A 25154-nucleotide genomic window follows, 5' to 3' on the forward strand; every position below is an offset into this window, starting at 1 on the left:
GCTGTCCAAATATCAGAATAATGCAGGATTTGAATGCCAATTATCAATGAATAATTGATGATCCTTTCCTAAATAAGGTTGCATCAATGTTACCACAATATTGCCACTTTTACCTAATTTTTTGGAAAATGTTTGTACTTCGGTAGTTAAGCCAGTATAAACAATTATATCCAAAATGTATCCTGTTAAACAATTGCACAGCACAAATGATTTTATCCACCTACTTCCCTTGGATGGTATATATTGTTTGAAAAATAATCTTTCTTTAAAAAGTAAGAGACTCTCATCAATGCATAAAATCCTGAATGGATAAAATGATTTTTTGAATGTTTCACGCAGCTTATAAAAAAAAAGGTTCACGAATTTTTGTCAGTCTTCTGAACTTTCAGATTCTTTATTGCTGAAACAAAGCATCTTTAGCAAAATTATATATCTATCTTGTGATATATGTTTATTGAATATATCCGTTCTAAGTACTTCATTAGTACGCCAATATTCTTTAATGGACAGTTTTTTCATACGAGACATTATGAGGGTTAGTGGAAGGAAAGTATACAGTTCATTTATTGTTGTGTTGGACCAATTTTGTAATGAAGGAGATATGTCGCCATGTGCAACTGTATATGGATAGTAACTGTCACATTTACAATATCTGTCATTAAATTCTTGGAAAAGAATATTTTGAAATAATCCAAAACATTGAATGAATCATTAATATTTTCTGCTTTAATTCCACTGTCTTCATCAACAAATGTGTATATGTGTGGATACAAGTTTTCACACGACCACGTATTCATTACAGAATTTTCTTTTTTCCTCTTTAATTCTTCTGCTTCTGAATCCGACGATAAAATTATTTCCCTCCTCCTTTTTGAAGTAACGTTTTTACGTTTCAAAACGATGCTGCCTTCATTTGACGTGTCAGAATCCATTATGGGTCTCAGAATCATAAAAACTAAGATGTAACATAAAAAATAAAAACAGAAAAATCTTGTAAAATAGGTAAATTATATTATTACTTACACGAATCAAAAGCGTACTATAATAATTCCTACTAAGGACTTGTTAAAAGGTCACAGATTCGTAGTAACTTATTAGCTGAAATACACGCTGCAACTGCAGAGATAAAAGCTGTAAAAGTAAAAGCTTTTGGCTGTCGGCTAAAGCTGACGCTGGGCTGTGCGTGTTCATCTGTGGCTATCAACTATAGTCGATGCTCGTATTGAAGTGGTCAATATAGTGATATAATAAGTTTCATTGACTACTTTTTTTTTCTTTGAATTGAGACAGGGATTCTATTGTCCAGGCTAGAGTGCAGTGGCACCATCTTGGCTCACTGCATCCCCCACCTCCCAGGCTCAAGTGATCTTCCTGCCTTGGCCTCTTAAAGTGCTGGGATTACAGGTGTGAGCCACCACGCCTGGCCTGCTTTATTTCTTAATATCAAAATAAACTCTACTTAATAGTAATGCATTATTCCCTTCAAATATTGCTAGATTCCATTTGCCAATATTTTAGATATAATCTTGCTTTTATACTCATAATGAAAAGTGATCTATGGTTGTATATATTTAATTGTGGTTATGTCGGCTTTAAAAATATAAAATGGAATTAATAACTGTCATTTTCAATGGTCCATAACAGTTTAGATAACATTGTAATTATCTGTTGCTTAAAGATTAAATTATCTGTAATACATTTGTTTCTAATATTTGACTTGAGAATTGTTGTTTCTACCACAATTCTCACCTCATTTCTTTTATAATAGTCCAGCTTATTTCTTTCTACTTCTTGGGTCAATTTTGGTAACACATTTTTCTAGGATGTCATTCATCTCATCTCCTACCATAAAGTTACACAAATTTGTCTTTTAAAACTCTTTATTGTTTGTTATGTCTTTCTCATTCCTTAATCTTGTATACAGTTATGCACCACATAATGACATTTTAGTCAATGACATATAACCTTATGAGACCACATAAAAGACAGTGGTTACCTAAGGTTACAATGGAGCTGGAAAATTCCTATGGCCTAGTGATGTTCCAGCTGCCATAGCACAAGTCACTCATGTGTTGTGGTAGGCAGAGTGGTAGCCTGCCTGAGCAGACTGTAGCTGGCATGGCTAAGGAGGGGGACTTCCAGTTCCAATATCAGCTATCAGTAGCTTGGGGCAGAGTCCCTACTTCAAGTTCCTGGGCACTGTCCACCTGGGTAAGTGGGACCTCCTGGTGACAGCACTTTGGGCTGCCCACTGGCCCTGAATCACTCAGACCCAGAAGTGTGGCTCAGTGTTGCCTGAGGCCAGAGTGACCTTGTGGAACATCTCTTTATTGGAGTTGGGGGTTGCCAGGGTCCTGCTTATGGTGGAACCTTCTCAGTTGGAAGGAGAGGGGTCCCCAAGACAGGTAGAGGGGACACTGACACCAGTTCCCTGTGAGGCTGCCTGTCTCTAGCAGCCAGGGTCCGGGCTTCAGAGATGCCCCACCCTGGTGGGATTCTGAGATCCCAGAGGGGATCTCTGGGTGGCTGTTGCTTGTCCTTTGTCCTGGATATGCCTGACTTGAGCTTGGGTGTCTTTGTGCATGCTGGCCAGGGTTCCTGGAGAACGGGGCATTTGTGTCCAGGCTCTGGAGTAAGAGGAGGGAAAGGTAGAGACCCTTTGCACATACCCTGCTCCCTGGCCATGGCTCCTGCTTGACGCCACCTCCTCTGCAGCCCACCAGCTGGCCATGAGGATGCCCCTGAAGGAGGTGGAGGTGGTGAAGGATGGCAATATCACCTTCTCCGTGTACCTCATGGTGGCCTCAGCAGGTAAGTGGTTCCTGGATGGGCAGGCCCTGTGGCCAGCACTGTGGATGTGATCTGCTGGGACCACACCCAGCACTTGCTCACCACCTGGGAGGTGCTGGTCAGCCTTCATGGGGGGCAGCTCAAGTTCATGGCTAACATCACTGAGAGCAGCATCCCGCAGTCAAATGGCTGATTCATACACAAAGCAGAAAATACCGTGCTGTCTGCTCTAGTTGGTTCCTGTAAAGTGAGGAAACATTTGAAAACCTGAACATTCTTTTCATCTTGACTTTAACGACAGACCATGGCTGTGGAAGGCATACCTTGTGGACCGGAGGGAGGTTGGGGAAAGAGAGAGAAAGTGTGCCAGGCTACCAGTTCATCTTGGCAATTTCTCAGAGGCATGTTGTGCCACCCTCCTGGTTTTTGCCTGGGAGAGGCCGGGCATCGTGCCCCCGTGCTTGACCACACCTGGACACCTGGTCCATGGAGGATCCCTGTGGCAGAGCCTTGGTTGTCTAGGATCCAGAGACTGTTAGCAAAGAAGTAGGATTTGCACACCTAATGTGGCAGGGTCCCTGCCTGTGCACCCCTCCCTGTCTCTCCCCAGTGCCCACGGTAGGGTTTGCCAAACATCAGCCAGCTCGCAGGGAGGTGCAGGCTGAGGCGGGGGCCAATGCCACGCTGAGCTGCGAGGTGTCCCAGCCACAGACTGAGGTGATGAGGTGCGAGGACGAGAAGCAGCTGAGTGCGGAGGTGCACATGGAGGCCTCGGGCCGCACATGGCGGCTGGTGGTGCAGCAGGCAGGCAAGACGGACAGCTGTGAAGCCATGGGCCAGAGGGTCTCCTTCTGCCTGGATGCTGCAGGTCAGTTTATCTTGCAGACATTGGGCCATCTCATGGGAACAGCCCTGGGGAAAGCATTTCAGTGTGGCCTGGGACAGTGTTTGGCTACCTCATGGGTTCCTATGTCAGCTAGTTTTCTGTTGCTGTGTAAGAAATCACTCTAAAATGTAAGAGACCCAAGAGAACGATCAATTTACTTGTCACAATTCTGCAGGTTGGGAATTTAGGCAGGGCTCAGTTCTCCACATGGCGTTGACTGGGGTTGGGGATCCAACCGGGGCCCATTGGTGCACCTGACATCCCAGTTGGAGTCACTCCCATGGACAGGGACTGGCAGGGGTGATGATGGTCTTTTCTCTTCCTGTGACACTGGCTCTCCTCACTTTTGTGTCTGCGACCTTGTTCTTTCATCTGTGGTTGCTCTCTTCTCAGACCTATTTCCGTGGTGGCTGGATGTCTCCCGTAGGGAGTAGTAAAACTACAAGGCTTGTTAAGCTCTGTTTGCAGGAGTCTCAGAATGTATCTTTCTCTATGTTCTGCTCAAAGCTAAGCCAAAGAGAAACCTTGTTCCAAGGATGTAGAGAAATGGACACCACTGTTGATGAGGGAGTGGCCTATCCTGTTCTAGAGGGATTTTTTTTTGGATGCAGGGAGGGACTCATCAGGGACCTTCTGAACAATCTGTAAAAAGGAGAAAGGCTCTGTCTAGCTTTCTGCCACCCTGAGCATGTTACCTTTTTCTTTCTAATGCCTATTGCTTCATGTTCACAAGATGGCTTCTACAGCTCCAGCCATCAAGGTGGGAAAAATGTGAAAAGGGTGTGTATTGGTTTTTTCTCATTTGTTTTTGTTATTTTTTTTTATTTTTTTGAGACAGAGTCTTGCTTTGTTGCCCAGGCTAGAGTGAGTGCCGTGGCATCAGCTCACAGCAACCTCAAACTCCTGGGCTTAAGCGATCCTGCTGCCTCAGCCTCCCAAGTAGCTGAGACTACAGGCATGCGCCACCATGCCTGGCTAATTTTTTCTATATATTTTTAATTGGCAAATTAATTTCTATTTATAGCAGAGACGGGGTCTCGCTCTTGCTCAGGTTGGTTTCGAACTCCTGACCTTGGGCGATCCGCCCGCCTTGGTGTCCCAGAGTGCTAGGATTCTAGGCGTGAGCCACCGCACCTGGCCTTGTTATTTTTAAGAAGTCACCAGCAACTCAGTGGCTTAAAACAACTCATTGAGTAGCTCGCAGTTCTGTAAGTCAAGTCTGGGCAGGCATGAGGTGGCTGGCTGCGTTCCCTGCTCAGGGTCTCCACGGCTGAAATCAAGATGCCTGTTGGCAATGTTCTCTTGGTTCCTCTTCCAAGCTCACCCAAGTTGTCAGCAGATTCAGTTCCTTGCTGCTATGGGTCCATGGTGGGTCTGAGGTCCTGCTTCCTTGCCAGCTGTCAGCTGTGGGGGGCTGCTATAAGATCTGAGGGGCCACCCCCATCTTTTGCCCTGTGGCTGTCTCCACCAAGGCAACGAAGAATCTCCCTTGTGTTGAATCGCACTCAGACTTTGAATTTTGTAAAGAGCAAAATTTTGTAAACTCTCCCGTTTAAGGCCTCATCTGATTAGATCAGACCCACCCAGTCAGGTGATTCCAGGCCTTAATTCCACCTGCAGCATTCCTTTAGGGCAGCACTTAGATTTAGTGTTTGGGGCATTCTTGGAATTCTAACCACCTCATCATAGTGGGTGTCCTTGGCTGTGTCATTCTCTTTGGAACCTGCAGCCCACACCTCCACCCCAGGCCGGTGGAGGGGATCAAAGCATGCACAGGGTCATATCACCGGGCCTGTCTCACTGCTGTCTCCTCCCAGCCAAGCTGTCTTGTATGTGTTCTCGATGTTGTGTCACCCAAAATTCACATTCACTTGGAACCTCAGATTGGAAACTCGTTTGGAAATAGGGTCTTTGTAGATATAATTAGGTGGAGAGTCTCCTGAGATGATCCTGGATTAGGATGGGCCCTAAATCCAATGACAATTGTCCTTATAAGTAATAGAATAGGAGGAGACAGAGACACAGAGGAGAGGGCCACATGGAGACAGAGGCAGAGACTGGAGTGACATGGCCACAAGCCCAGAAATGCGTGGAGCCACCAGGAGCTGGAAGAGGCAGGAGGGTTCCTTCCCTAGAGCCTTCTGAGGGAGCACGGCCCCGCCAACTCCTTGACTTTGGACATCTGGCTTCCAGAACCATGAGAGGATAGATTTCTGCCACTTGGAGCTACTCTGTGGTTATGTGTTATGGCAGCCCTCAGAAACTCATATGGTGGACCTCGTGTGCCCCAGTTTCCTCATCTGTAGGATGGGAGCTGTAATAGTATCTTTTAGGGCTGTGCTGAGGAGCTTTGCCCTGTAAACCCACTCCTCCCACTCCTGGCAAGACACTGCGAATTATGGCTACAGGGGGTTTTGTAAGATAACAAAGTCGGACAAGGAAGGCAGAGCTGGCTTGGTGGGGTGGACATTCAGCCAGCCTTTACAGCAGAGGACCCTGGCACAGGGTCTTGGGGATGGACAGAAGTGTGTGAGGCAGAGGGAGCTGAGGTATTAATCACAAGTGTAGTGTGCACTGGGGTCCCCAGAAAGTTCTTGATAGCAGTAGCTCGCCCAGTCTCAGTTTCCATGTCTATAAAATGGGGATGCTGAAGTCCATGCAGTGCTGAGGGCAGGAGAGGCGATTAACTTGGGATGGTGATTGGCAAAGGCTGCGCTAATTGCTCCATCTCAGATAAAGTCATGGCAGAGTAGATGTCTGGTAAGGCCCTGCCTACTGGTTCATAGATGTCATCGCCTTCCCACTAGTTCCTCACATGATAGAAGGGTGATGGAAGCAGAGGGCCTCTAAGAACTACAGGAGCCTTTAGGACAGGTGTTTTCAAACTACGGCCCGAGGGCCACATGCCACCCGCCTAGGACATTTATCTGGTCTGCCGGGTGTTTTTGCCGCAGCTACTTGTCCTGCTTAGCAGCTGACTCAACCCGGGCCCACAGTGCACATTCTCCAACAGTCTGAGGGACAGTGAATTGGCCCCGTTTAAAAAGTTTGAGGACCCCTGCTTTAGGATGTGCATAGTGCCTCTACGAAATGTCAGGGTCTTTGGGAACTTCACAGGTCCTCCCGGAACTGCAGGGACCTATAGGTGCTGCACAGGGCCTCTAGGAAATACACAGGCATCGAGGAACTGTAGAGGCTGTTAGGAATTAAACAGGTCCTCCCGGAACTGCAGGGGCCTGTAGGAATTCCAGAGGACATCTAGGAAATGCACAGGCCTCTAAAAGTGTAGAGGGCCTCCAGGAGCTACAGGGGCTCCCAGGAACTTTCCAGAGCTTCCAGAATCTGAAGGGGCCTCTCGAAACTCCACAGGCATCGAGGAACTACAGGGGCCTCTAGGAACTACACAGGGCCTTGAAGAAATGGAGGACATTCTATCTAGGAACTGCAAAAGACCTCTAGCAACTGCAGGAGCCTCTAAGAACTACAGAGGGCCTCTAAGAAATGCCAGGACCTTTAGGACTGGCAGAGGGCCCATAGGAATTGAGAGGGCCTCTGGGATCTGCAGAACCTCCAAGAGCTTCAGAGGGACACTGAGACATGCAGGGGACCTCTCGGAACTGTACAGGGTCTCTAGGAGCTGCAGAGACACCTAGAGGAATTCTAGAGGGCCTCTAGAAACTGTGGGGGCCTCTAGAGACTCCAGGTGCATCTAGGAACTGTAGGGTCCTGCTGGAACTGCAGAGGCCCTCTAGGAACCACATGGCCATCAAGGAACTTCAGGGCCTTTAGGAACTGCACAAGGCCTTGAAAGGAGGAAGTAGATAGTAAATTCCATTTGAGGGCATGAAGGAGGCTCATAGAGGAGGAGGTGGTCACCCTGGGTCAGATGAAGGATAAGGAATCTATCAAGTGGGGGAGGGCATTCCAAGAAGCAGACTTGTATATGCATAAGATAGCTATACAGAAAAGCAGAGAATACTTAGGGACTTTTGATGGTTTAGTATGACTGAAGCATTCAGTTAAAGTGTGAGTGGAAAGTAGCAAGAATGGTGTCATAGACTAAAGGGAGCTTACATGTGCAGGGGCAAGGAAAACATTCCCTTTGACGTCTGAAGGTTTGCTGAAAGATAAACTGACAAAAGGCAGATTAATTGAACATTTTTTGAACGTGCACACAGGGAGAACCACAGAGTGTTACCCTCCCCCTAATGGGGTGCAGAATCTTATATGCCATCCTGGGGTTACAGGGAGAATGGGGGCTTGGATCTTGGCAAAACAGGTTATGGGATGGGGAAAAGAGGAGGCCTGGCTAGCAAAGGTTACCTTGTTATGTGGCTGAAACCTCACAGGTAGCAGCCCTCAGAGAGAATAGATGGTAAATGATTCTTTCAGACTTTTAAAGGTGTCAGACTTTCACTTAATCTTTCTTAGATCTGGACAAGGGAAGGCCTAGAGACAACCTAGCTGTATCAGTGCAGATTCTCTACAGATGCAAATTTCCCCCACAAAAGGCAGCTCTGCAGGGCGACTTCTGCCCACAGGCCCTCTCAACAGCCATCTCAAAATATGCCAGACACATATATTTTGGGGAAATACTTTTACTTCCTTCACATGCTACTGTCCTCAGCATTCTGTAAACATAAAAGAGAGTCTGGGATGATTGTCCTAAACAACCCTCCAGTACCCCAGGCAGGGCCAGGACAAGAGCGAGGCAAGTGAGATACTCACCTCAGGTGCAAAATTCAAGGAGAGTGCCAAAATGCTCAGACATCAAGATAAATAATATTTTAATACAAAATTTTTTTTTTTTTTTTTTTTTTTGAGACAGAGTCTCACTTTGTTGCCCAGGCTAGAGTGAGTGCCGTGGCGTCAGCCTGGCTCACAGCAACCTCAATCTCCGGGGCTCAGGGATCCTACTGCCTCAGCCTCCCGAGTAGCTGGGACTACAGGCATGCGCCACCATGCCCGGCTAATTTTTTGTATATATATTTTTAGTTGGTCAATTAATTTATTTCTATTTTTGGTAGAGACGGGGTCTCGCTTAGGCTGGTTTCGAACTCCTGACCTTGAGCAATCCGCCTGCCTCGGCCTCCCAAAGTGCTAGGATTACAGGTGTGAGCCACCGCGCCCGGCCTTTAATACAAAATTTTAAGTAAAGACAAGATCAGTATTACTTTTTCCTTTTGCCTTTTGCCTACAGTTTTCCTTTTGCCTCAGGATCCAGTATGACTCAGCAAGGTACTTCTTTAAAATTTTGGCACTTGTTCATGGTGGATTTTTTTATTATTAATTTCCATATTTAAAAAAATATTTCATTAAAATGTGCCTTATTTTGATGACTGAGTTTTTGGCACTGTCTAAAACATTTTGCACCCAGGATCAATGCCTCACTCATCTTACCTGAGGCCTGGCTTTGGTCTCACTCAACTTTATCTGTTAGCATGTGTGACAGACACAGTGTGTCACCCTGGCATAAAGGCACAGATAAGGAAGGATATTTCATTGCTGATGGGACTTGGAGAATAAGGGAACAAGAAGAATCAGATTCCATCTAGAAACACAGGGTGGCAGTTCCCCAAGAAATCACAACTAGAACTACCATGTTCCCACTTCTGGGTTATATTCAGAGGAATTGAAAGCAAGATCTCGAAAAGGTATTTGCACACACATGCTCACTGCAGCACTGTTCATAGTAGCCAAGAGGTGGAAGCAACCCAAGTCTCCATCAGCAGATGAATGGATAAACAAAAAACGGCATGCATATTATAAATACGATGGAATATTATTCAATCTTATAAAAGAAGGACATTCTGTCATATTTAGCAACATGGGTGAATGTTGAGGACATTATGCTAAGTGAAATAAGCCACTCACCAAAAGACAAAATACTGTATGCTTTCACTTATATGAGGTACTGAGAGTAGTCACAATTATAGACACAGAAAGTTGAATGTTGGTTACCAAGGGCTGAGACAAGAGGAAAATAGGAAGTTGTTCTTTACTGTGGGTATAAATTTTCAGATTTAGAAGATGAGAATGTTCTGGAGATATGTTTCACAACAATGTGAATGTCCTTAACACTACTGAATTGCGCACTTGGTTGAGATGGTAAATATTATGTTTGTTTTACCAAAATAAAAAAAATTCATTTTGAGTGTCTGGGTAACTAGACAGAATATACTGGAGGACTGACTTGAGGAATTTCAGTGTATCGGGAGGGAAAACTGTAGCCTTAGTTTTGAACATACTGAGTTGGGGTGCTGAGGGACATCCAAGTACAGATGGGAGGTGCAATAATGCCGTGGCTAAAAGCGTGGATGCCGGAGCCAGCCCACCATGGTTCAGGCTGGGCTCAGTCACTCACTCTGTGTGAGCTGGGCCAGTTTCCTCATCCGTAAAATGGGAAAAATAAAAGCACCTACCTCATAGAATTGCTATGAGGATGAACAAGACAATCCTTGTACGGCATGTAACGTCATGCCTGGCCCACAGTAAGAGCTCAGTAACTTTAGCTATTATTAGAATTGTACGCCTGGTAGGCAGTATGGTCTGGAGCTCAGGCTCCAGAGGTTGGAGACCAAATACAGATCTGGTAGTTATTAAATGCATCAAGACATGCCAATCAAGCAGCCAGGTGCAGTGTCTTGAGCATGCAGTCCCAAGTGCTCCGGAGGCTGAGGAGAGAGAATTGCTTGAGCCCAGGAGTCGGAGGCTATAGTGTGCCATGATCGTGCCTATGAACAGCCACTGTGCTCCAGCCTTGGCGACATAGCGACACCTTGTCTCTCTCTCTTTTTTTTTTTTTGAGACAGAGTCTCACTCTGTTGCCTGGGCTAGAGTGCTGTGGTGTTAGCCTGGCTCACAGCAACCTCAAACTCCTGGGCTCAAGTGATCCTTCTGCCTCAGCCTCCCGAGTAGCTGGGACAGGCATGCACCACCATGCCCAGCTACATTTTTCTATATATTTTTAGTTGTCCAGTTAATTTCTTTCTATTTTTAGTAGAGATGGGGTCTTGCTCTTGCTCAGGCTGGTCTTGAACTCCTGAACTCAAATGATCCACCCACCTCGGCCTCCCAGAGTGCTAGGATTACAGGTGTGAGCCACTACACCCAGCCAGACACCTTGTCTCTTTAAAAAAAAAAAAAAAAAAAAGATATGCCAATCAAAATCAATTTTGAAATCTGACATTTTCATTAGCCCAGGTATCCTTATCACAGATAAATACAGAGTTTGGGAAAATATCAAAAAATAACTGGAAGACACTGACACCTGCCTTTGTGGACACCCAAAAGTCCAGAACAATTGATCTCCCTAACCATTATTCCCATTTGAAGGACAAATGGTAACTTCCCCAAAATAGCTTCCTCTCCTACTTTTTCCAACTGAGTTATAATTTCCAGGGAGAGAGTCATGGACACAGAGCTTATAACAGAGTTTAGGTCATGGTGTTTGATAACTCTTGGTTCCATTCAGAGATCAGAGTCATCTCAGCTAAGGTTATGAATTTTCCTATTTCTGAAGTAATCTATAAAGATTTACGCTACAACTTATAAAACCCCATGGAAATAATCTTGGAATAGTCCCATATACATGCATTATAAAAACATAAATATAGTAATAAGAGGGCCATTCTCTCATTCATGTAGTCTTTGTAAAAATCCTTAATGATATAAATAGTGAGAGCAAAGTTTCTCACTGTAAGAGAAAGGGGAAGACCCAAATGAACTCTTATGGTGTTGTGTTGAAACCAGACGTATCAGTGTGAACTCATAGTTTAAAATACACATCCCCACATGCACACACTCACACACACATCCCCACACACAAACCTAGATACATAGAAGTAGAAATAAATACAGATGTGGGGAAGCCTTTTTATGCATGGTGGCAAGAGAAAAATAGCTAACATATAGCTAAAAAATAAAACAAACTCTACAGAAACCTTTTAAATAAAAGACGAGGCACCTGTTAAAAGATTAAAATATTTAGCCAACCTATGTTTTTGTTTAAGACTAGTAAATCACAAATTTTTTTTTTCTTTTTGGTGACTTTTCTTTTTAATATACAGACTGGAAATAACAAAATGTTATATATCTTTTTTCCCCCCTTCCCTCAGGCTGCTGTTTCAACAAAGTAGTTTTAACTGTCCTCCATTCCGATTTTAAGCACTTTGATTTACTTAAAAATGGGTTGTTCATAGAAAAAAATGACTTTGAACAGTATGCAGGACTGGTGGAGATAGGGTATTTCATAACATCAGAGTGTACAATCACTCTCTGCCATATGGCTGAGCTCTGTAGACACCTCTTCACTGTCTTGAAGGTGCCCTGTGTCTTCAGTTAGTCCACTCCTTGTGCACGTAGAAATCATGTCTCCTCACTGAGTATCTGTCCATAATCATAGTAATCAGCACTACTTTATGCTGGGGTAGGATAGCTATTACCATAGAAATCATTTCTCTGTTCATTATAAGCAGTTCTATATCCATCACCATAGTCATACTCTCCATAGGTTTGGAGTTGGAGGCCACAGTGGAGGTCTTTCCCAAATTGGAGGACTCCTCTTGCCATGGAAGTGAGATGTCCTTTTCCCCAGTCACTGGCCCTAGGGTGGAAAGGACTCCCTTGAGAGTTGAAGTCCCTCCTATTACACCAGCTCCATCTGGTGAGGATGTGACGCCTGGCTTTCCCCTGGGCAACGCTGGGGTTGGCGCACCTCTTGTATGCAAGGTGTGTTTCCCTCAAACCATCTGAACATCTGCATTTTCCGAATCCCCATTCAAATATGTTATTTCCTCGGGATGTGCTTCCCTGATATCATTATAGCCAGGGATGAAGAACTTTTTGATTTCTTCCAAAGCGTGTCCCATCCGGCATAAGCTTCTGCAGACGTGGCAGACATGTCAATGAGAACATGGTGATTGTCACTGGGGTGGAAGTATTTGGCTTCTCTATTTTTCCTCAACTCTTCTTCCTTTGCTTTCACTCTCATGGGACCTTTTAAAAGGATGGTCATTTTTTATGGTTTCTTCTTGTCAACTCTTCAGAGAATTGCCAAGTGGACCCAAAATATCCCCACAAAGTTGAACGCAGAGAACTGTTTTACAGGAATTAACACATTTGGTCCCAGCTTCATGTTTCATCAATCCCGTATCTGTATACTTTTCTCCACCCTTGCCTTCTCCTTTTGAGAGGTTTCTATTTCTTGGCCACAGAGCATACATAAAGGACAGGTCCAGGGCATCCTTCTTGCCATCAATGCCAGGCGGCACAGTTCTAGCAGGTGACTTTCCGCTAAGACCACCGGCTGCCGGCAGGGGACGTCTACTCAGGCGTGCAGGCAGGGACAGGCAGGCAGCCCCGACCCCGCCTGGGCCCCAGCAGCGCAGACCCTGCGGCCGGGACGCAGCCACGGCAGCCACGCACGCGGGGAAGCGGGACAGTCTGCAGCCTCGACCCCGGGGCGGTAACCGGCTGCTCAGCCCGGGGCCCCGGTGGCTTCGACGCCCAGCGCTGGCGGCCCCCAGCTCCAAGGAGGAGCGGGCCAAGGAGGAATCACGCCACACTCCCCAAGAAGCCCCCGAATCAGTGCGCCCACACAGGCCGCGGGGAGCGCAGGAAGCACGGCGGGGTGGGGGGACGCGGCTCCCTGAGCCCCTAGCCCGGCTTCATCCCGTTGCCTGCAGGAGGCCCGCAGCGGCGCCCGCAAGGGCGGGCGGGCGCGCCAAGGCCAGGAGTCCAAGTGAGAGCCCTCGAGACGGGGGGCGTCAGGACAGGGCGCGGGGACACGCAGCTCTGCCCTGGCCGCCCGCTCCCCTCCTTACCGTCAGCCCCGAGCCACAGCTCCGCGGCGGCGATCCCCGGGCTGGTTACCGGGTCACACAGACAGGGGCTGCCGTGCAAGCCGCGCCCCGCCCGCGCCCCAGCAGCGCGGAGCCTGCGACCGACCGCACGCAGAAGCAGCGGTGGCCGAGCTGGGAGCGGGACAGGCGGCAGCTTCGGCACAGGGGCGGGAACCGGCTGCTCAGCTCGGATCCCCGGTGGCACTGAGCGCCAAAGAGGAGCCGGCCCAGGAGGGGCGGGCGCAGACAGGCGCCCTCAGGCCACGCGCGGGCTCCAGACCCGCAGGCAGCCCGGGTGGGAGCGCCCGACGGTGCGCGGGTGCCCGAGCCCAACCCCCACCTGCACCGGCGCGTGCTGAGAGTGACGGCGACGCCGGGCGCTCCCGACCGTTGCAGGCGCGCGCAGGGACGCTGCCGTGCGAGGCGCGCGCACGTGTCCCTAACGGCTTTGCTCGCTCAGTTCCGTCTGGGACACTGGAAACTGCGGAGTTTCTGTGGTGGAGCTTGCGGACACAGCGAATCGATTTCACTGCATCGGGCTCTGGGAGCGGCGAAAGGCCGTCGGGAGCGGGGCGAAGGGTCTTCGGGGACTGGGCGAAGGGTCTTAGGGAGCTGGGGGAAGGGCCGTCGGGGGCGGGGCGAAGGGCCGTCGGGGGCGGGGCGAAGGGCCGTCGGGGGGGCGGGTGGGGAGTGGAGGTGTGTGGTAGGTCAAGCGCAGCCCCGCCATGAAGAAGATCTTTGGCCTGGGGAGTCAGCTGGGCGACGCCCCCCGGGGCCTCCTCAGCACCCTGCGGAAGATCCGCGGGGGCAGCGACTCTGAGGTCGACAGAGACAGCATCTTCTCGGAGTCTTCCTACCGCGTCCGAGAGCGCGATCTCAGCAAGATCCACAAAGCCGCCCACCAGGGTGACGCGGAGAAAGTCCACATCCTCTTGCTGAAGAAAAGTGACGTGGACGAGCGGGATAAGAAGAACAGGTGCCGCGGACTTGGAGCCCCGGGCTGGGGCGGGCTGTGGGGGTGTGGGATTCGCGCCCCTTCCTGGGCTCAGCCAGGGGAGCCCGGGCCCTCCTGTCGCCCAGGGTACCCGGCCTCCTTCCCTCCGCGGCTCCTCAGCCTCCGGGGCGTGGGAACGTTGGGCAGGAGCCCCCGGGTCACCTATACGCAGCAAAGGAAAACGGTAGCTGGTTTCCCATCCACTTACAGTTCCTCTCATAGAGCACATTATTGACATTTTTAAGTGATTTAACTAGCAAAATTGAGTGTATACAGCGTTTCATTATATTTTTATTTCAATAGATTTAGGGGGTAGAAGTGTTTTCTGTTAATGGATGAATTATATAATGCTGAGGTCAGGGCTTTCAGTGTACCTGTCACCACAATATTGTACCCTATACCTGACAGGTAGATTTTTATCTATCATCGCCCTCCCACCCTCCCACCCACTTCTTAGTTTCCAAAGTCCGTTACACCGCTTTATGACCATATATGCCCCTTGTTTAGCTCCCAATTGTAAGTGAGAACAGTTCGTATTCATTTTTCCATTCCTGAGATACTTCACTTAAGATAACGGTCTCCAGTTCCATCCACGTTGCTGCAAAAGACATTGTTCCCTCCGTTTTTATGGCTGAGTAGTACTCTGTGGTGTCTATATACACCACATTTTCTTTATCCACTCCTCAGTTGATGGGCACTTAGCTTAATTTCATATATTTGCCATTATGAATTGTGCTGTGATAAACATCTGGGTCCATTGTTTTTGGACTTTTTAATAATGGCCATTCTGATAGGGGTAAGGTGATATCTCACTCTGGTTTTAATTTGCACTTCTCTGATGATTACTGATGATGTTGAGCATTTTATCATGATTTTTGGCCATTTGTCTACCTTCTTTTGAAAAGCTTCTGTTCATGATTTTGCCCACTTTTTAATAACATTGTTTTTCTTGCTGATTTGTTTGAGTTCTTTGTAGATTCTGGATATTAGTCCTTTATCAGATGTATATATAGATTGTGAATATCTTCTCCCATTCTGTAGGTTGTCTATTTGCTCTGTTTCCTTCACTGTACAAAAGCTTATTAATTTAATCAAGCCTTGTTTATTTATTTTTATTGTTGCTGTAATTATCTTTGGAGTCTTAGTCATAAATTCTTTGCCTACGCCAATTTTTATATGAGTTTTTCCTACATTTTCTGATAGAATTTTTATGGTTTTATGCCTTACATTTAACTCTTTTATCTATCTTGAATTAATTTTTGTAAATGGTGAGAGATAGGGGTGCTATTTCATTCTTCTGCATGTGGTTATCCGATTTTCCCAGCACCATTTATTGCATAGGGCTTCTTTTCTCCAGGATATGTTTTGGCTGCTTTGTCAAAGATCAGTTGGTTGTAGGAAGATAGTTTTATATGTGGCTTCTCTGTTCTGTTCCATTGGTCTATGTCTCTATTCTTGTACCACTGAAATGCTGTTTTGGTTACTATAACCTTGTAGTATAGTTTGAAGTTTGGTAATGTGATGCCTCCAGATTTTTTCTTTTTGCTTCAGGTTGCCTTGGCCATTTGGGCTCTGTTTTGGTTCCAAACAAATTGTAGAATTATTTTTCCTAGGTATGTGAAGTATGACATTGTTTTTTTTTTTTTTTTTTTTGAGATAGAGTCTCACTTTGTTGCCCAGGCTAGAGTGAGTGCGGTGGTGTAGCCTTGCTAACAGCAACCTCAAACTCCTGGGCTCAAGCCATCCTTCTGCCTCAGCCTCCTGAGTAGCTGGGACTACAGGCGTGTGCCACCATGCCTGGCTAATTTTTTCTATATATATTAGTTGGCCAATTAATTTCTTTCTATTTATTGTAGAGACAGAGTCTTGCTGTTGCTCAGGTTGGTTTCGAACTCCTGAGCTTAAAGGATCCGCCCGCCTTGGCCTCTCAGAGTGCTAGGATTACAGGTGTGAGCCACTGTGCCCGGCTGACATTGGTTTTTTTGATGGCAGTTGTCTTGAATCTGTAAATTGCTTGGGTTAGTATGGATATTTTAACAATGTTAGTTCTACTGATCCATGTGCATAATACATTTTTCTATTTGTTTCCATTTCCAGAGTGCTGGATTTTGTCAAATACTTTTTCTGCATCTGTTGAGATGATCATATGATCTTTGGTTTTGCTTTTGTTTATGTGGTGAATCACATTTATTTGATTTACATATATTGAACTATCCTTGCATCTCTGGGAGGAAGCCCATTTGGTCATGGTAGACTTTTTTTTTTTTTTTTTGATGTGCTGTTGAATTCTGTTTGCTAGTAATTTATTGAGGATTTTTGCATCTATATTCATAAGGGATATTGGTCTGTAGATGTTTTTGTTGTTGTTGTGTCCTTTTCAGGCTTCGATATCAAGGTGACACTGGCTTCATAGAATGATTTGGGGAGGAATCCCTCCATGTTGATATTATGGAATAATTTCTATATTATGGATACCAGCTCTTCTTTATAGGTCTGGTAAAATTCTGCTGTGAATCCACCTGTTCTTGGGCATTTATATTATAAGTGAATTTTTTCTTTTTTCTTATCTGTGATTTCTCCAGTGAGTATACATAAAAGCTCTAGCAAAAGTTTATTATTAATGAAATAATCCTTGGGAAGAGCAGGTATATGAATCCTGTAGAAATGAAAGTAATTTTTTGATTTCTATTAATATTTTTATTTTTTGTGGATTGGTATCTTCTGCCAACTTTTAGCCTCTTCAGAAGAAAAGGAAATCTTTTTATCTGTGCTTGTATATTTTATTATATATACATTTTGTTATATATATGTTTTTATTTTACAAAGATTTATTATGTATATAAACAATTATAGATTAATTTATTTTCATTCACTGTGTTCTTATTAAAACAAAAATAACAACTACAAGTGATTATTACTATTGTAAAAATATTGCTTTAATTTATTAGAATTTTCTTTCAAAATATTAAACTCACTAACTGTATTTATCTATTCTTTAAATATATTTATCCATCAAACATAACCTGAATGCCTACTATGTAGTAGACATACTCTACTACCTTTTAGGACTCTTCCATCCTTAAAACTTTGTCTCCCTGTTCAGCCTGAGCAAATTGAGAGTTTTAAAAATCAAAGTATTAGGAGTTAATCTCAATTGAAGCTTTTCCTCCCTCCTTTCAAACAAAAGCATTTCTGAAGCTATAAGATTATAAAAGATAATCTTTGCCATTTTGAAAATGTATAACAGTCAGATACTAATATTAATCATTGAAAAGATCTGGTTTTCATACATTTGATAAATCTAAATATTAAATAAATGAGCCATACTTATTCATTTGAATCCTGAGTTTTTTTGGCTTAAAGTTTTTTGAAAACCAAAGTAAGAATTATTGAGTTTTTAAAATTTTTATTGTTGTTATTTAATCTCTCTTTTCCCATAGTACTCTTTTTTTTCTAGTCTCTTTTTTAAATTTCAGCATATTATGGGGGTACAAATGTTAAGGTTACATATATTGCCCATGCCCTCCTCCCCCTTTGAGTCAGAGTTTCAAGCATGACCATCCCCCAGATGGTGCACATCTCACTCATTATGTATGTATATACCCATCCCCTCCTCCCCCCTCCCACCTGCCTGACACCCGATAAATGTTATTCTTATATGTCCACTTAGGTGTTGATCAGTTAATAGCAATTTTCTGGGGAGTACATGTGGTGCTTGTTTTTCCATTCTTGAAATACTTCACTTAGTAGAATGGGTTCCAGCTCTATCCATGAAAATATAAGAGTTGCTACATCACCATTGTGTTTCTTTCTTTCTTTTTTTTTTTTTTTTTTTGAGACAGAGTCTCACTTTGTTGCCCAGGCTAGAGTGAGTGCCATGGTGTCAGCCTAGCTCACAGCAGCCTCAATCTCCTGGGCTCGAGCGATCCTACTGCCTCAGCCTCCCGAGTAGCTGGGACTACAGACATGCGCCACCATGCCCGGCTAATGTTTTGTATATATATTTTTTAGTTGGTCAATTAGTTTCTTTCTATTTTTAGTAGAGACGGGGTCTCCCTCAGGCTGGTTTCGAACTCCTGACCTTGAGCAATCCACCCGCCTCGGCCTCCCCCAGTGCTAGGATTACAGGCGTGAAACACCGCGCCCAGCCTACCATTGTTTCTTAAAGCTGAATAGTACTCTATGATATACATATATCACATTTTATTAATCCACTCATGTATTGATGGACACTTGGGTTGTTTCCACAACTTTGCAATTGTGAATTGTGCTGCTATAAACATTCGAGTGCAGGTGTCTTTTTTGTAGAGTGTCATTTGTTCTTTTGGGTAGATGCCCAGTAGTGGGATTGCTGTCCCCATAGTACTTTTAAAACCTAAATTTTAGTTAAATGGCAATCTTAGGACTACAACTTTTGTAGAGCTTTACACATCATATTCCACTTAATGTAAGGCACAATGGATCGTGTAATGCTCCATTATCTTATATATCAATAAGAGAATTCCTAAAATGCTGCCAAGTATAGTTGTAGTAAGTCATGAATTACAAGTGACATTCCAATATCCGCAATGTGAAAATATGAGAAAATCAGCATCTGAGAATCATTGATATACAATGTCTCTTAGCATTAAAACATACCACAATTAGGTATAATTTTGTCATTTTACTTAATTAAAATAGTGTCTTTGTTAAGTAGTAGTAACTAATAATTAAAATACCTAACAATTATTGAGTTGTTGTTTGTGCTGGGAATACTTTGCATAGATTCTCATTTCAGTATCACAGTTGTGACCTCTGAGACAGCTACTACTTTTATCCCCCTTTTGTTGTTGAGGAAACGGAGGCACAGAAAGGCTAGGCAATAGCTGAAAAGTGACAGAGCTGAAAGTAGGATCCAACCCCAAGTTGAACTGAATCTGAAGGCCATGGTTTGTCTACTTAAATGGGCTGTTCTTTCATTAATGTAGTGAGTAATAAGAGCTAATAAATATTGTACTTTCTTTATAAGAAAATGAAATAATTGTTCAAGAGCAGAGGAATAACATGCTATTAAATGTTGACAAATAATTGCATGTTTTGAGAGAGTGCACCAAAATTTTCTCAAAGATCCTCTTCCTTTTTTAGGACTGCCCTACATTTGGCCTGTATCCAGGGCCACGCAGATGTAGTCAAGCTCCTGGTGAAGAACAAATGCCAGGTTAACATCGGCGATAGCGAAAATAGGACAGCTCTGATGAAGGTATACATTAGCCGACTATTTCAGCTTGAGCTGGATTTGATTTAAATACAAATAGAGTAAAACTGAATTCGTCTCCTCTAAATATAACTACTTGATGAAACCTGAGGAATGTTTATTTTGAATTCCTAGAAATTACCATCTATTTCTTGGTCTAATACTGACAGGCTGTACAATGCCGGCAAACAGAATGTGCATCTGTTCTGTTAGAAAATGGTGCAGATCCAAATGCTATGGATGACTACGGCAACACTGCCCTCCACTATGCTGTGTATAACGAGCATGTAGAATTAGCAGCAAAACTGCTTTCACGTGGTGCAGATATCGAAGGAATAAACAAGGTATAGATCAAGCAACTTTATTTTCAAAATATGTGAAAGGTATTTGTTTTAATATTCACATATGGAAGGGTCAATACTCCATATTTGGAAGTTTAAGTGTTCCCTATTTTGACATAACTTACTTGTCTTTGATTTAACTTTAAATATTGATAATTTTAAAGTAGCACTAGAGGGCACACCTTTCTTTTATGGACTGATGGTAAATATTTGTGAAAACATTGAATTTGTTAAAGGTAAAACTTTTTTCTTTTTGAATATTTTTCCCACTCATTTTTTTTTAATTAGTGTAAAACAACATAAGAAAGCAAAAATTTTCTTGGAAATAGGGTTTGATCTTAAAACTCTACTAAAGCAAATGCATTTTATAGTAAATGAAAATCTTGCTGTTGTTGACAAGTTCCTAATACATACATCTCTATGAGAAAGGGATTTATCTCTTGGTGGCAGTGCTTAAGAGAGAAAGATGGAAAGGAAAAGCAAAGCAATCAGAAATATGCAGGCCAATTTGGAAATTAGGTGATTGAGGGAAAATACCAACATGACATTTATTGTATATGTGTGGTTTTCTTTTTCCTTTTCTTCCAGTTTATGTTTAGAACAGGTGTTCTTCAATTTGGGGGTAATCATTCTCAGTTTGGGAAAGAGAGTGAGTAGTAAGTTGTGTAGACATGAATTTGAGGAGGGAGTAGGTGGTGATAAAGTGAGAAGCAAGAGGGAAGAAGAAATAATTAACTAATTTCTTATCATTCTGGCAGAAAGAGCTACTTAGATAAAAGTCTGAACTGCTCTCAAATCTATAATGTCTTGGGGGGAAGATGAGAGATAAGGATCTTAGAAAAAGGAAAATCAAGTTGCATTTTGAGTTTTCTAGTCCCTGTTCTCCTCCCAGGAAAACTAAATGGAAATTTGAGTAGATGACTCCATATCTTACTCTTTCTTCCCCCCCCTCCCCTAATTAACAAGTAATATAGGGCATTTCCATGTGGATAAGAGATGAGACTGAAGTGATTGCTGCACTAGTTGTCAGCTAGAATTGTGCATCATAGTGACCTGGGGAAATTGAAAAAAAAATACAAGTTTAGGTCTTTGTCAGAATATTTTGATTTATTAAATTTAATAAGATCTGGCCAAGTACATTTAAAAAAATATTTTCTTGAAACCAGGTGTATTGGTATGTGCCCGTATTCCCAGCTCCCAGTAGGCTGAGGTGGAAGGATTGTTTGAGCCTAGGGATTTGAACCTAGCTTGGGCAACATAGCAAGACCTTGCCTCTAACAACAATAACAAAAATTTTCCTTGAGAGTCTACTACATCCGTGGTTAATAATCACTGAATAGATAAATGTACCATATGAATTACCATATCTCAAAAACTTAAGAAAACTCTAGAAGAGTTGGAGTTTAATAGGTGGCACTTCTTTCAGATCTCTCCTGTCCAATAATATCAGCCTGTCTTTTATCTGTCTTTCCTCTACCTCTGTTGGGAAATTAAAGGGAATATTATTGGTAATATCTATCAGCTTACAGAAGAATACCCTTTTCCTTCCAACCATCAATCATTCACTGCCATTCATTTGGTCTTTAGATATTAACTTATGAGTAGTCTCTCAGTAAGTAGAGGTTGGCTCTTTTAGGATTTCCTGTCTCTTTGTTACTCAGGTGACTCGATTAAAAAATGTTTACTCCAAGCAGGGTTTTGTCAATTAAAATAGTAGCAAATCTTGAATAAGTTTTTTAGCTAAAGCTGTATTATGGACTATCTTAGTATGTCTGTTAAGTTCACAGAGCTTTGCCCTACTCAGGATGGCAGTTTTAAGCCCTGAAAGCCATGAATTTAGTAAGAATATGGATAGGAATTTTAAAAACAATTTAGTTTCAGTGGTCCTATGAATTAATCATCTATTTGGTTAACAATCAGGGAAAATTAAATACAAATAGATTGTAAATGAATAAGTGTTAGAATAATTCTTGGTTATTATGAGTCTTAATAGCAAGTTTTATTAAATTTCATGGCTTTTTTGTAAAACATATGATACTGAAGAAAGGAAAGATTTTACATGCAAATACTTGCTTTGTATATAGTAACCATTTGAAAATACATCCACAGCAATTATGAAAACACAAGGGCTATAGTCTAAGTGTAGTCCATAGATAGGTTTAGTTTGCCTCCATAAAGTGGATAATGTACTATTTAGGAGACTCATGCAGAAACCTGGATTTCAGGCTTCTCTTAAAGAATCACATCTGGTCTCCCCTGAGCCCATAGTACTGTTCGGCATGCTGTGCAGAGGTTGCCCTTTTATATGAGGCATAAGTTCTCCAGTTTGCTGCTATGCCCACCTAGGTACTTTACTTGCTCAGATCACCTACTTTGCCTGTGTAAGTATTTCAGCTTACGTCCCCTGTTTTGTGGTATATTTTGATAATGATTTGAAGGTTTTCAAGACAGTTTATAAGTCTTTACAATGGATAGTCTCTATTTTATATAAATCCCTTAGTAATAGGGTTGAGTTGTGAAATTTAAAAGTTGACTTTTTAAGAACTCTTTCTCTCTCTCTCTCTTTCTCTCCTTCCTTCCTTCCTTCCTTCCTTCCTTCCTTCCTTCCTTCCTTCCTTCCTTCCTTCCTTCCTTCCTTCCTTCCTTCCTTCCCTCCTTCCTTCCTTCCCTCCTTCCTTCCTTCCCTCCTTCCCTCCCTCCCTCCCTCCCTCCCTCCCTCCCTCCCTCCCTCCCTCCCTCACTTTGCCACTCCAGCTAGAGTGCAGTGGCATCATCATAGCTCACTGCAACCTCAAACTCATGGGTTCAAGTGATCCTCTTGCCTCAGCCTCCTGAATAGCTGGGACTACAAGCATGTGCTACCACACCCAGCTAATTTTTTCCAGTACACACAGGGTGTTGCTCTTGCTCAGGCTGGTCTCAAACTCTTATACACAAGGCATCCTCCTGCCTTGACTTAGAGTGCTACTATTATAGGGATGCACCAGGACTCCAAGTCTCTTTTTGTTTATATGAATATACACCATAAATAATCATCTTCCCGGCTGGGATCGGTGGCTCACGCCTGTAATCCTAGCACTCTGGGAGGCCGAGGTGGGCAGATTGCTCGAGGTCAGGAGTTTGAAACCAGCCTGAGCAAGAGCAAGACCCCGTCTCTACTAGAAATAGAAAGAAATTAATTGGCCAACTAATATATATATAGAAAAAATTAGCCGGGCATGGTGGCACATGCCTGTAGTCCCAGCTACTCGGGAGGCTGAGGCAGGAGGATTGCTTGAGCCCAGGAGTTTGAGGTTGCTATGAGCTAGGCTGACGTCACGGCACTGACTGTAGCCTGGGCAACAAAGTGAGACTCTGTCTCAAAAAAAAAAAAATCATCTTCCTGTTAGAATGCCTATAAGCCCTTTAAGTTCCTCGTGGTTTTAGTTGCATAGGTTATGCATATTGTAGACAATGTTATGTCTTTATCCTCAGCATCATCTCTTGGAAATGCAAGTGATATGTAGTGGTTTTCATTATGCTGTAAATAATCCCTATGGTTCTGTATTAGAATTTTTATTGATAAGACATTTTATTTTTATTTCTGATTTATGTTTTGCCTAAAATAAAAAACAGTTTTATGTAGCAATTAAAATGGAAACCAGAATGAAAATGGCTTTAAAAAGGCAATACATATTAGGGTCCCAGGATTATCATGATAATTTCAAATAAAATTTCATACTGAGCTTTCTAACAGCTAAGATAAAAATCTATCATTTGTAATAAGAGAAAACCCATAGACTATTTAATAATAGGCCATTGAAGTTCATTTCAAGCCTATGTCTTTTAATTCAGACTCCATTTCCTTAGTGACTTATGACTGCTTGGCATTGGGATCTAGTACCCTGACACCACTGATAGAAGAGAATCAAACTAGTTGGTATAATTTGGAAGAAACCTCTCAGAACTGTGTCTCTGAAACTCCAGTTCCTCCAATGCGACTGTTTGCTGCAAAAAGATGTTGTCAAATAGGGATTAGGCAAAGTTCATGAGATTTCTTTGATACTGGCTATATAGTGCACAGTTTTATAATCTTTCTCAACATAGATGATCCCGAAATCTTGCTGAGGGGGTATAGTCCTTAACTTCTGGTAAAGTAACTATTCTTTGGAAGGTATTTTAAGAAACACTGCTCTAGATATAATAAATTATATCATTAATTCAATACAAATACTTAAAGCCTTTACTAATATATATCTTAGGGTTTGGGAATATAGGGATCAAAGATACAGCCTCTGCCCTCAAGAAGCTCCTGGCTTAGATGAGAAACAATGAAATGTTAATAATTACACTACACCGTGAAAAACGCTGTGGCTGAAGCAAAGAGCCTTGGTAGTGGTAAATGTGTGCAGTGGGCTTCAGAGATGGTGGGAGTTAATGTGGAGGGCGAGGAGCGGTGAGTCAAAGGGAAAGAGCAGGGCATGGCGAAGCACAGCGGGTGAGAAGGAAGGGACTGCTTTTTATTTACTTCCTACATTACATGTGAAATTTTATAGGATCTTATATAAGGTTTTCACTTGAGTTGAGGACCATGTAATTTTGTGAATTATAAATTGTTTTCACTGTTTTACAGGAAAAACTCACGCCACTTTTACTTGCTGTACATGAAAACAAAATTCCAATGGTGAAATTTTTATTAAGCAAAAACGCAAATGTAAATGCAGTTGATGGGTTTTCCAGGTACAGTAGTTATTTTTGTTGTTATTGTTGTTTAAACCTGGGTAGTGTTCTAGAGATGGTAACAGTCACTGAAGTCACAACTATTAAATTATTAAGAGGATTAACTTATACTTATTGAGATATAGTTAAAATATCAACACAAACCATCAGTTAGATACAAAAGTCATTATTTGACTGGGCGACATAAAGAACACTATATAGTAGGATCCATCTTTACTTAGAATAGTGACCTATGTTTGTCTTTTGTATTCTGATGTTTTTTGTCATATGATCTTGTATTTATAGCTAAGAGAGTTTTATGTTCATTTTGTTAGTTTTGTAATGTAAAGTTCAATTGTTGACTTGAACT

At 43.1% G+C, this 25154-nt stretch overlaps 1 protein-coding gene and 1 long non-coding RNA gene across 2 annotated transcripts in view; one reads left to right on the top strand and one right to left on the bottom strand.

Moving 5' to 3' along the window:
- Positions 1-704: 704 nt before the first annotated feature.
- LOC105867026 (uncharacterized) lies at positions 705-14104 on the bottom strand. The gene is made up of 3 exons (XR_012912549.1): positions 13501-14104; positions 2670-3030; positions 705-955 (listed from the first exon to the last, which is right to left on the bottom strand). It is a non-coding gene; the product is annotated as an uncharacterized LOC105867026 (long non-coding RNA).
- Positions 14105-14243: 139 nt separating this feature from the next.
- LOC105867025 (uncharacterized) overlaps positions 14244-25154 on the top strand; it is a 101869-nt gene continuing 90958 nt past the window's right edge. Inside the window, exons 1-3 of the mRNA XM_075993423.1 lie at positions 14244-14494; positions 19637-19751; positions 19916-20089. Coding sequence (XP_075849538.1) covers positions 14244-14494; positions 19637-19751; positions 19916-20089 — 540 coding nt within the window. The remainder of the gene's footprint in view (positions 14495-19636; positions 19752-19915; positions 20090-25154) is intronic.

Source organism: Microcebus murinus, chromosome 16, assembly GCF_040939455.1.
Source record: "Microcebus murinus isolate Inina chromosome 16, M.murinus_Inina_mat1.0, whole genome shotgun sequence".
In the NCBI taxonomy this organism is placed as follows: domain Eukaryota; kingdom Metazoa; phylum Chordata; class Mammalia; order Primates; family Cheirogaleidae; genus Microcebus; species Microcebus murinus.